Source organism: Lytechinus variegatus, chromosome 9 (assembly GCF_018143015.1).
Source record: "Lytechinus variegatus isolate NC3 chromosome 9, Lvar_3.0, whole genome shotgun sequence".
NCBI lineage: Eukaryota > Metazoa > Echinodermata > Echinoidea > Temnopleuroida > Toxopneustidae > Lytechinus > Lytechinus variegatus.
In genome coordinates this window covers 2,445,103-2,458,189 of record NC_054748.1, presented here as the reverse complement: position 1 = coordinate 2,458,189, position 13,087 = coordinate 2,445,103, and the positions used below count along the sequence as shown (strand labels likewise).

Genomic DNA, 13,087 nt, shown 5'->3' with positions numbered 1-13,087 from the left:
GTCTATTCAATTTCTTCATCCTGCTATGTAAGGCAAGCTTATGTAATATCCGCTTTGAAAGCTGCCTACCATAATGAAAGAAATGAAAGGTCATTTTACCAAAATTGTCCATGAAGTAACTACGAACTGGCCTATAGCTGGTACACATATAAAATAACATAATGTAAACATAAGTATGCTGAACTATTGACCTAATTGGACTTGTCAATTTATACTCCATAATTTATTTAAGCTATTTATTAGAGGATGACGATGCCATAAAGTAACTTGAAGATAGGCTTGCTGTTGGACTGTTGTACTAATATTTCTTTTCCAAAGGGAAACGCTCATTTGGGTTTGTATTTGGTATTTTGATTGCCAAATGAACACATTCTTGCCATATTTGTGAATATTTCAGTTCTATTGAATCTTTTCTTATTACCTATATTTTGTGCAGGTTGTATATATACCCCAGATGTATTTTATCCTTAGCCAGACTTTTTATGTGAATATTAGAAAGTTGAAGATTATTTATTGATGAAGGTGTATTGATTGTGGCCATACATCTTAAACATTGTGCCAGGAGGATACATCGTTATATTGTAAACAAAATTTCAGAAGGTTTTGGAGGAATGAGATATAGTCACAAAGAAATAATGTATTTTTGAGCAAAGGAAATAAAAACTTTTTAGACAAGCAACGTTTTGTAGCATATATTTTGTCTCTTAGTATTTTAGGTTTTTGTTCCTCTTGTGAAAAATGAGAACTTTCGAGACATAATTTCTTTCACAATTGCAGAGGCAAGGGAGTACCTCTGGTATATCACTGTGATACATGACCAGAAAAAAAAAATAGAGGAGGGGATGGTGTGTCTACCAGCGTGTGGGCTTAGTAGGTCGAGCCTCTGTCTGACAACTGGAAGGTTAGGACTTCAAGCTGCCGCAGAGTTGGACCAAAATGATATTAAATATTTAAGATGGGTATTACCTCTACTCCGTTTGGCTTTCAATGATTTAATGGAGGGAGCAACATGGATCTGGTGCAGCCCTGTGGCTGGTGGTGCCAGGACCAAATGGACAAATGAATGTTCAGAGTACACCCATTTCAGATTTCAATTTTGAACAATATGAATTTGAGATGTGAAGGGCATGTGCTGCATTGAAATTGATGAAATGACAAAATTAGAAAAAAGGTACAGTGTTTGTTGTTGAAGTTGGATGCCATGATATTTCTGAGCTTTACCTACCTATGTGTCATTTAAGTGTGCATTCTCTTGAAATTCAAAAGAGCAAGAACTAGTTTATTCTGGGCATGTTATGTTGGGGTTGCATTTGTTATTTATGGATTATTAGGCCTACTACTCAACATGCTCAAACACATAGCCATACAATTTGTGATCTGGGTCTATATTAAACAGCCAAGATCTTGGCCATCAAAGTTGTGTACCGCTCAATGTCGTACCCTTGTAATGTGCTATAAAAGAGGCAATACATTTCACCGGAAAGCGACCTCACAGTGAAGGGGAGAATGCTGCTGAGATTCCCTTGGGCATACAACAGCACTTTACTCTGCATAGGGTCAGTCCTAGGTCCTGGGATCCAGAGATCGACCTCCTGGTATGGTTTGGAGAGATTATAGAAAACACGGATGTCATTCACACTTGAATGGCTTTCGTCAAGTATAATGGGAGATGCGGCCACTATGAAAACCTCAATTCCATCCTGATCACCAAGCTTGCCTAACGTGTCAAACTGGTAGATGGTCATCGATAGGGTGCTTTCGTTGGATGGGGTGATGTGCCACGTGGTGATGAAGAATTCACTTTGCCGAAGTTCACAGTCAGTCGAATGGACCAGTTGGGGTATCCCAAGATAGAACTTGTCAAGGACTGTGATGTTATGCTCACTGAACTCCAGTGTGGGTTGTTGAAATGAATTATCGTAGTAAACGTCATAATCTGGCAGTTAAAACAAAGCAAGGTTTTTTTTCTTTTGTGAGAACAGTCGCTTCATTTGCACTCGTTAGCACAAGTATTCTAGCATGAAATTGCTTCATACATTTGTCATCCATGCCATTTGGCATTGGTTGAGAAGCCAATTTATTTTTCAGTACAGTGCAATTCCTAGATATTTACTGTAATTTGGTCAAGCTTAAAAATCGGTGTTCACCTAAGCAATGTTCTGTTTCAACGACGCAACTTTATGTTGTCAGACAGGATGGTATTAAATCTTGGGAGATATCTGTGGCCCATAAGACATAACGCATCGTTGTCTGAAATGGCGTTTGAATCAGAAAGTTGATTTTTTTACCAGTAAACATAACTTAATCGCAGGTTTATCCTGTGCTGAGTCCTAGAAGGACTAAGACATGTGAATAGAGGTAGAAGTGAACTGGAAAGGGGAGAAAAAAATAGGAGGTGGGAAGATTTGGTATTTTCATCTGAAATCAGTGTAGTCGTTAAGGACTGTAACCCAGAAAATGTCGAGAGATTTGAGTAATTGGAATGATCAAAGAAGATTGGCTTGAGTCTGTTAGTGGAGTTGCAGGGCAGGAGAGCAGACTCAAGGTTTTGGGGGATGTCAGGGGCGGCAATGTCTCCCAAAAGGTATAGGGGGACAACCGGACAAGGGGCTGGAAAATTTTACAAGCAAAAAAGAAGGGTTATCACCCCCACAAGTAAGGTGACCTCGTCCAAAGTATGTTTTATTTCGATTTTAAATAATGTACTTGTTTTTATTTCAAAAGACCAAAAATTGTAGTGGGGACATTTGTTATTGTATTCCCCCTACTATTTTGAGTGGGGGGGACTGATCTTCGTCTTCTTCCCTTATCCACTTTCTTTAGTCCTATTAGGACGCACAACATGGTGTACCGTAAGCCACTTCTTAGATTTTCCATACCACCATGCAAAGTTGCAAACCATCATCTAAACAAAACTAGTGCCACGATTATAATGTTCTGTTTACTGTGGCTCGGCACGCCATGACGGTGTTTCATTAACCCTAAATTGCGCGGGGGGCGCGTTTCCGTTTTACACCCTGGCGAAGGCATATTCCGGAAAAGTAGCCAAAAAGCGACTAGTAAAGAGTCTACGTCTACGTTTGTTTACATTATCAGCTGGGCGCGTGATCCAAAGTCCGCACCGAAGTTATCCGCAGAACATACCGTACTTGCAAATTCAGCTGAGCTTATACTCTCCAGGTACCGGTTCAATACGAATGTTTGCCTTGATCATTTGCCTTGCCGATTTGCTGTGGCCCGTTGCATAAAACTTTTTACCTGAGAAAACTCAGGTTATTTTTACCGGAGTTTTTGCCCTGTGTTAAAGTCAATGGCAGAAATCAGACTAACCATAGTTTTCAGTTTTTACCAGAGTTTTCTCAGGTAAAAAGTTTTATGCAACAGGCCCCTGATGTCTGTCTTTCTCTCTATCTGTCCCCGGGGGGCCACTTCCATTCACGAGTGGATACCATGCACAACCATGGGGTCTCGAAAAGCACCCTAAACACGTAATTTCCATATTCTGAAAATGCACCCCTTAACAAGTATTGGCGTGTGAAACCCTACCCTTAACAAGTTTTGGAAACAAAACGATACTCTTAGCAAATATTCCCCGAAATGAACCCACAAACAAGTACAGGAATGTTTTGTTACGGGTCCTTCGGTCTTTACCGTATTTGGTTTAGTACGATCCCATCTTCTACACCTCGTGCAAATCAGACTCTAAACACGAAGTGTTGGGGCAAAAAGGACATCCTTTATAAAACATTTTAATTTTCTTTTATCATCCTCGCAAATTCGACCCTAAATAAGTAATTTTCCTAGCGAAATAGATACCATTTTTTCATTATTTTTGTGTTTTTGACACCCTTATCACGTTACGTACGTAACGTGCCCTATCGTGAAAAAGACATCCTTTTTACGTGTTTTTTTGGTCGCGCATGGTATCCAATCGTCAATGTAAGTGGCCCCCCCCCCCGGGCTATCTGTCTATATATCTATCTCTCAAATTCTATCTCTAGCTATGTAACTGCAGGATCTATCTATCTAATAATCTTCTCTGTCTCTCTCATTCTTTATCTAACATCCATCTATCTCAAATTCTCTATCTCTCTCTATCTATCCATCCATCTGTCTGTCTCTCTCTACCTACCTATGTAACTACAGTATCTATCTGTTAATTTGTCGCTCTTCTCTCTCATTCTTGATCTATCTGACATCTATCTATCTCTCAAATTCTCCAGCTCTCTCTCTCTATCCATCTGTCTGTCTTTCTTCTATCTATTTATCTATCTATCTATGAAACTACAGTATCGGTTAATTTGTCTATCTTCTCTGTTTCTCTCATTCTTTATCTATCTAACATCTATTTATCTCTCAAATTCTCTATCTCTCTCCCTCCCTCTATCTATCTATCCATCTGTCTGTCTTTTTCTTTATTTCTCTTTTTCCGTCCATATATCTATAACATATCTCCATCTCTCAAGTTCTCTCCCCCATCCATCTATCTATCTTCTATCTATTTTTGTATACAGTATCTATCTATCTGTTAATTTGTTGATAATCTTCCCTGTCTCATTCTTTATCTATTTAACATCTATCTATCTCTCAAATTCTCTCTCTCTCTCCCTATCTATCTATCTGTCTGTCTTTCTCTATTTCTCTCTATCTATATATCTATCTATCTATGTATCTATCTATCTGTTAATTTGTCTATCTTCTCTGTCTCTCTCATTCTTTATCTTTCTATCTATCTAACATCTATCTATCTGTCTCTCAAATTCTCTATCTCTCTCCTTCTCTAGCATCTGTCTGTCTTTTTTCTCTCTTTCTCTTTGTCCGTCCATATTTCTATCTATAACATCTCTCTCTCTTTCTCTCCCTCCCCCCCCCCTCTCCATCTATATATCGACCTCTCTGTCTCCCCCCCCCCTCTCTCTATCTATCCATCCATCTCCCTCTTTCTCTCTCTTTCTATCTATCTATCCATCTCTCTCTCTCTCTCTATTTCTATCTATCTGTCTTTCTTGTCTCTATCTATTTATCAGTCTTCTATATCTATCTTTCGGCAGCTTCTAAGTGTATCAATCCATCAAACTTCAATTTGTCTTTCCATTATAAGTATCTGTTTATTTTTATTTTGTCTGTCATTCTATACATTTAGTTAATAATTTATTTTTAGAAAAAAAATATAAACAACGCGACTGCAAAAGCATGTTCGGATTTCACTCCTGACTGCCGCTCTCTCTGTACATGAAGTGCCGAGGAACTCTGTGCTCTGATCAGTAACTGTGCAAATTGCATGCGGTGGTGGACTCGCCTGTGTCGCACGCTGCATGCAACCTGAACCAGCGACGTGTGTAGACTCTTCACTAGTCGCTTTTTGGCTACTTTTCCGGAAAATGCCTTCGCCAGGGTGTAAAACGGAAACGCGCCCCCCGGCCACACAACAGCCAAAAATGCCCGGCCTAGTTAGGGTAAAAGCATATTTACAAACAGCCATTCCCTGATCGTTGCCATAGTAACAGAGATGGATGTTTATCGGAAAAACAAATCAAGTATTTCTGAGATTGTGACACTTTTAGTGCCAACATCTTTATTAAACAGTTCCGATATGAAAACACTCTTGTGCGACCTGTGTTTCGATTGTCCTCCAAAATACCATGAGCATCAATTTGCAAGGCAACAATTTATTTTTTGTACATTTTTTGGTACATGTTGTCCAGGTATGAGCCCTTCACATTATTTGGGACGGGCGATCCACCAATCACCTATTTGATGGTAGATACATATTGTTATCATGACAGGGTAACATTTCGGTGTCCATTTACCTTGTTCGCAAAATTCTCCAAAGAAGCAGGGATCGCAGATGCAGTAGAACCCTATTGTTGGATCATCGTGGCACGTTCCTCCGTTGACACAAGGATTCAAATAGCACATCGATCCTGTATAGGAGAATATAAAATAAGACCCATAAATGTTATATGGAAAATTCCTTTTATAGCAAAGGTCGCAAAGACAGAATCCTATGTTTTCTCCATTCATACAATGATGTGCCTAGCATGTGTTGGAATGACTTTCCAATGTTTTTTGTTAAACTTCAGTTATATTATACATAGACCAGATTTTGAACAACATTTGATGGAAATAAAAGTAATTGGGAATATGATTACATCGTACAAGAAAGAGTCATCGTTGTCTCCCAAGTTTCACATCTTTAGAACAGAACAGACTTGTCATGATAAAACTTGCCCCTTTCCTTGCCTGTCTTGGATTCAGTATTTATGTTGGTTCATTCCCGTGGATCAACACACAACTTCAACCTACCATACAAGGTACACCAAAGAATTAGATATCCCTGATATTGTCTATAACGACTTCGACCGAACATGCAGTGAGGGCGATGTTGATATCCATCATTTGGGTTTTCTTGTTGCTTCCCAGCCCCGTGTGAGCAGATGTAGCATCTAGACGAGTGATCATGTTTTGAATCTGGTTGTTGATGTGTGACAAGGGCGCCACATTCGTGAAGTCGACAAGTCGTCAAGATTTAGTGTTATTCAAGATTTAGGGTTAGGGTTAGGTCCAGATAGTCCAGACAATCCACAATCTGCAGTTGTCCCTGCTTGTTTACCGGAAGAAATAAAACGTTGACGTAAAACACTTCACTTTAAGGTTTTCTTACAGCTGGTCTGCATGGGGACTCCAGCAATTCATTTGCTTGTGGGTGCGCCTGGTGAATGACACCTTTCTAGGACACAAAAGTTGTTCAACTGCATTAGGGCTTCACTGTCAAACGCCTTCTCATAATCAGTGAAATTGATGAGGGGTGGCCCACCTGTAAGGGACTGCTCGACAATTGTGCATAGCCCGGCAATTTACAAAGTACATGATCTGTTCTAGTGAAGACTAGACCAAAAGCTCCAGTCTCTGTATTTTGGTTGTTCCCCTGAAGTACAGTAAAATGTCAGAAATTGTTGAATAAATCACCAGAAACGACGGTTATTCCTGTCTAAGTGAAGACTTGCCTGTTTGTCCCGGAGCTTGGCGGTCAACTGCATCCTTCATAAATCCCCCTGCCGTTGTTGCATTCCCAAGTCGGTCTCCTACAGTAGCTCGTAACAATAACTTTATTCCTCTGAGCTGGGATTTCCTTCCTATCCAAGATCTTACTGAAGAAACTCGATCTCTGGCGTGTTGGCTACTGCTTCTGTGATGTCGAATAGTCCTATATCATGTATCATCATGAAGAGGTTAATTTATCATCCTCTTGAAATGTTCTGTGGGTTGATCCTGTATATTTTGTTGCCAATTGTTTATTATTGTATTGCAATGACCTGTTTGTCGAGTCTCCTCGTCAGCTTCTTGGTCACTTGGTACGATTCCTTCTCTCTCTCTTTTCGCTGCTCTCTTTTCTCTCCTCTTCTCGCTTATCAGTTGTGCATTCTTGTGTTGGCTGCTGTTGTCCATTCAGTTCATTATGAGGACAGTCGTTTTTCCCCTACCGAGCTTCCATTATACTGATGGTACTTGCACATATCCATCCCTAGAGTTCAGGCTCCTTCCTGGGAACTTCCGCACAAGTCCAGCCATGAACGTAAGATTTCTTGGTGTGCTGCTTAGTGATATTGGGTCCCAAAGTCTGTTGCTGTCTTTTTCCCGCTCTTGTATTGTTTGAGACATGTTGGCAGGGCTGATCCGTCAAATTTAGACGGCAAATGACTACCATCTTGGAGTCGATACTGTTTGGTTATTAGTCTCTTTTTTTTTGCTTTTCGAAACTCTCGATAGGCAAATGTCGACCCATTCTAAAACAATTTCGGAGAAGGTGAACCCCTTCCCAAATATTTTGCAACATAAACACTTACTGGCTAGTTGGCAAGTGTTTCCTTCGTAGTTCTCCTGACAGTCGCACGAAAATCCGCCCGGACTCTCGCTGCAGGTTCCTCCGTTTAAACAAGGTGAAGAAAGGCATGCTGAAATTCAGGGAAGTGGTTAAACATGTTAAAGATATCTAGAAAATCAGTTTGGAACGCTTAGTACTGAAATCGAAGTGAGGATGGTTTCGTGTGGATGGGTATGTTTAGGCAGTAGAAGATCGTCATGACGTCGGGTGGGCACACTTTACGGATATTCCAATAGTCTATAGGCTCATCCGTATGTTACTTTAAAAAATTTCTCGTGTTTAACGTTATCTTCTTACTTTATTTTTATTATTATTGTTGTTATTGTATTTTATTCATGTATTAACTTTTTATCTGTCTGTTTCATATCTGTTTGTCATTTCTTTATTTATTTTAGGAGGTGGGTGTCGTATTTTTCGTTTCTAATAAAGGAATTGCAACCGATAAATACCATCCCCCCCCCCCCGGAAACTTGAAAATGATGTTTACCTGGAAGTGTGCAATGTAGATTAAGGGTACTCCCTTTCCTGACGAGTGAGGACCCTAACACGTTCCCACCGAGTATTGCCGAGTATTTTAGCACCAAGTGGATCGACTCTCCGTGTGTGGTACGAAGAAATGGGCACGTTAGGTTTTGGTTTAGGCAAGGTACAATTTCCATTTCTTTCTGGGCATGAATTATTCCTACAAGTGAACACACAAACCAGTCAAACTTTCGTTAAATAAAGGCAATGACTCAAATAGTGAATTCGAATTTAAAAAAAAAATCAGAACTCAAGTATTCGGGTATTAACAATATTATCTCGTAAGATAATAAAGAACATATTTTATGGAATTTGATGTTCAGCCTTTCAAAAAGTTGAATGTTAAAATAGCAAATACAATAATAACAAATGCTGAGGAAGATTTGAGGATAATCTATCAAAGAGTTTTCAGAAGGTATTTTTTTATTTTGACGTCTGGTGCGAGCAGTTTCCCTTATATCGTTTAGTAACACAAAATCAACAAAATGGCTTTAAAAATGAAAATGGTTTTTATAGTACCTTCAGTATATCACCAGACAAATAATTTTACGACCACTCTTGAAAGAAATGAATAGTCTTCATGAACCGTTCAACGATTGAAATTGTATATGTTTCTATTACATAACATATGGTCATCTGCTCGTATAGTGACGCCAGATGTCAAAGAGTAAAAAATCTATTAATTTGTGTTATCTTTAATAGATTATCCTCAAACCTTCACCGATATGTTTGATTTTTCTGTTTTTTACAGCAAAGTTATGTTTATTTAGTTAACTCCACCTTTTATTATTTCAACTTACCAATAAATGCCAAGTTGTACATCAGAATAAGCATGTATGAAGTTTTTAAATTTAGTCCCATTGCCGTAAATTTGAGGTACTTAGATTATCCTTCATTAATAGGCGCCAACACCATGGGCAAGCTTGTCGAGTAATAACCGTGACAAAACAAGATCATCGGCATAATACGGTTGTTGGTCACTAAATTCTGGTTCATATCTGAATTCTAGTTCATTACGTAGCTGCGCCATCGAACGCTTGATCCTTTCACATAAATAGACAATTCGACCACTCCAAATACGTGAGATTGTGACTGTTTCGTAGTGACAGCAAACACATTCACTCTATCTATTAATTATTTATTTCTTCTTACACCCCCAGAACTTTCTATCTATTACATTTCACGTAATCCCTAGAAAGGATGGTTTGTTGGCTTTATTTGAACCCCCCCCCCCCTTATATAAAGTTAATGATAATTCATCATTAAAATTAGCATGCTGATTTATTTATTTATATATATATATATATATATACATATATATATATATAATCATAAAAGTTATAGTAAATGCCGTAGAAATAAAATCATAGATTTTAAAAGGAGCATAGCTCTAAAAAATGAAAGGTAAAGTCACACTCTTCGTCAGTGCCCATGATGTGACAAAAAAGAGAATTCAAAATCCGTTTCTGAAACAGTCGTGAAAAACACGTCTGTTCATGGGCATACGGATTGTGAAACTCACCTTTCAAAGAAATCAATGCGCTGAAGATGGAGGAAGCGCACTGTAAAAGACGCATCTAAAGACGCGTTGCCAAGACTGCAAGATGACAATGGCGAATCTCCGGCTCCAAAACAGGAAAATCTGAAAAGGGCCTCACCGCCAACAGTCGAAGTTTAGCAGTAAAAAGTACCTGAGTAAAATAGAAATAGTCTGCTTCGGCATATGGAATAAAATAATCATAAAAGTTATAGTAAATGCCGTAGAAATAAAATCATAGATTTTAAAAGGAGCATAGCTCTAAAAAATGAAAGGTAAAGTCACACTCTTCGTCAGTGCCCATGATGTGACAAAAAAGAGAATTCAAAATCCGTTTCTGAAACAGTCGTGAAAAACACGTCTGTTCATGGGCATACGGATTGTGAAACTCACCTTTCAAAGAAATCAATGCGCTGAAGATGGAGGAAGCGCACTGTAAAAGACGCATCTAAAGACGCGTTGCCAAGACTGCAAGATGACAATGGCGAATCTCCGGCTCCAAAACAGGAAAATCTGAAAAGGGCCTCACCGCCAACAGTCGAAGTTTAGCAGTAAAAAGTACCTGAGTAAAATAGAAATAGTCTGCTTCGGCATATGGAATAAAATAATCATAAAAGTTATAGTAAATGCCGTAGAAATAAAATCATAGATTTTAAAAGGAGCATAGCTCTAAAAAATGAAAGGTAAAGTCACACTCTTCGTCAGTGCCCATGATGTGACAAAAAAGAGAATTCAAAATCCGTTTCTGAAACAGTCGTGAAAAACACGTCTGTTCATGGGCATACGGATTGTGAAACTCACCTTTCAAAGAAATCAATGCGCTGAAGATGGAGGAAGCGCACTGTAAAAGACGCATCTAAAGACGCGTTGCCAAGACTGCAAGATGACAATGGCGAATCTCCGGCTCCAAAACAGGAAAATCTGAAAAGGGCCTCACCGCCAACAGTCGAAGTTTAGCAGTAAAAAGTACCTGAGTAAAATAGAAATAGTCTGCTTCGGCATATGGAATAAAATAATCATAAAAGTTATAGTAAAGTTACATATATATATATATATATATATATATATATATATATATATATATATATATATATATATATTCATCTACATATCAGGCCTGAAAACAGTATACATTCTAAATACTATTTTTGCAATCATGTCACGTACAGTATTTAACTAACTATGCGAGCTGATTTGTTTTTTATGCATGCCTATTGACCAAAAGGGAAACGTTTTAAGCACTGACTGACATATGATGAAAAAGAAATATATCTATAATGCGAGTGCGAAGAGCGAGCTTAAACTTTCTTTTCAAATTGAAATCTTGAAACAGGAAAGCTCTTCTAAGCACAATAATCATAAAAATAATAGTGATCTTACTATTTTTTTTCATATTCGGAACTGAAAAGGGACAAAGTTCAAAGATTGTTTGTATAGAAATTCATTCAGAGCATAGTATTTTACTAAGAAATATGATATTCAGGCCTAAAAATTAGAACATTTAAAATCCTGAACACCTTACCTATCAAATTACTTAAGAAACGCGAGCGCACGAAGCGCATGCAGTTTTTTTTTAATATACATTAAGACCTAAATATTAAACGTTTTGAGCACTTTTATGTATTCCCTTACAAGACTTCTCATTCATTTTTGCAAACAATACTTTTCTTTAGCGTTCTATTTATCATGTTTATAGCATGTATAATGTATCTCACCCGCGGTTTCTTTGCAAATTTGCCGCATTTCTCTCCCATGGTTTTAGAGAGGGCAATATTTCATCCATGCCATTTTAACCTCCGAAATGCTTTGAAACATCACGAATCTAACTTTTTGTTTAATCTTTGTCTTGATACCATCGGTCCACTTTCAGTAAAAAGAAACGTGAGGTAGGAAAAGTCAGAGTATGCCTATTAGAGTGTAACCATGGTCCCTATTGAATGCTATCGGAATTCTGGCATTTGATTGGCTGAAGCTATGAATCTTTTATCAATAACAGATAAGAAAAAACAAGAACGATAACCATCCAGTAAATAGTACATTAGTTTGATCTCCATCTTCCAAGCATGGACCTACTAGTATAGTTGTCAATATTCTCCCCGATTCAAAAGATAGGGTATATAAACCTGAACTTCATTTTAAAGAAATGTCATACATGTACACTGTCTTACGCAAACATAGGTTCATCATGTTTATTGGAGATTGGAAATATGTCTTATTTCTATTCAGCCTCCTGTATATTCAAGTCGCACGTATGTTATTCATTTACATTAATTTCATCTGTCTTGTTTTATCCTATTTATTGAGAGCGTACACTTAAATTTAAGTCGTATTTTGAAAAGCAAATGTTATTTGAAAAATAAATATCTGAGGAACATATTTTTCTAACATTTGAACTATAATTTAAACAATTAATGTAACGTTTCCAACAATATCTCACAGAGTACAATTATGACTAAGTCGTAGCAACCATTCAAAATTAAGTCGTCTTTTAAATTATCACGAATGTATCCTTTGGAAATACGAGGGCGTCTTGTAAAAACGTCCTATTGTATTTCATTTAGTAAATTAAAGCAGTGATGCAAGAACCAGGATTTTTTCATCTCTATAACACCGTATAATATCATTTATTTTTCTTCTAGTAGTAGCATGCATGTATTATTTACTATATATATGACGTTATACTTTGTAATATATTACTTATTGACATGTTTCAGAGATAAAGGTTTATGTTTTCATTAAACATTCTTGGTGCAATATCAAATGTGTCATGGTTAATTATTTTGATTATTGAAATAATTTATTTGCAAGTTCTTTGTTTTTGTAAAATATGTTTGGTGAAGATTGTTCAAGAATTCGGGAGTACAGAAGCTGCCCTGTATCTCTCGTCTGCGGAACGTCCACACTGCCGGACGATTCAGTCGCTATCATGTCGATCAAGAGCCATGTCAATGCAGAGCAACTAGTGAACCTATCACAATCTGGCAGAGGGGACAAGGTGGATTGGATTCACGCTCACAGACACGAATCAAATCGCTGCATGTTACGAGGTATTAAGTGGAGAAACCAGGGCCGTCACCAGCTTTTTTCTAGGGGGGGGGGGGGTGCTTTTTATGAAAAAAAAAAACAAAAACACAAAAAACAAC

At 37.9% G+C, this 13,087-nt stretch overlaps 1 protein-coding gene across 1 annotated transcript; it reads right to left on the bottom strand.

The window, feature by feature from the left end:
- Positions 1-866: 866 nt before the first annotated feature.
- LOC121421196 (neurogenic locus notch homolog protein 3-like) lies at positions 867-9,437 on the bottom strand. The gene is made up of 4 exons (XM_041615858.1): positions 9,320-9,437; positions 7,848-7,955; positions 5,811-5,924; positions 867-1,936 (listed from the first exon to the last, which is right to left on the bottom strand). The coding sequence occupies exons 1-4, from the start codon at positions 9,435-9,437 to the stop codon at positions 1,389-1,391; spliced, it is 888 nt and encodes a 295-aa protein (XP_041471792.1). The 3' UTR covers positions 867-1,388.
- Between the last annotated feature and the right edge of the window lie 3,650 nt (positions 9,438-13,087).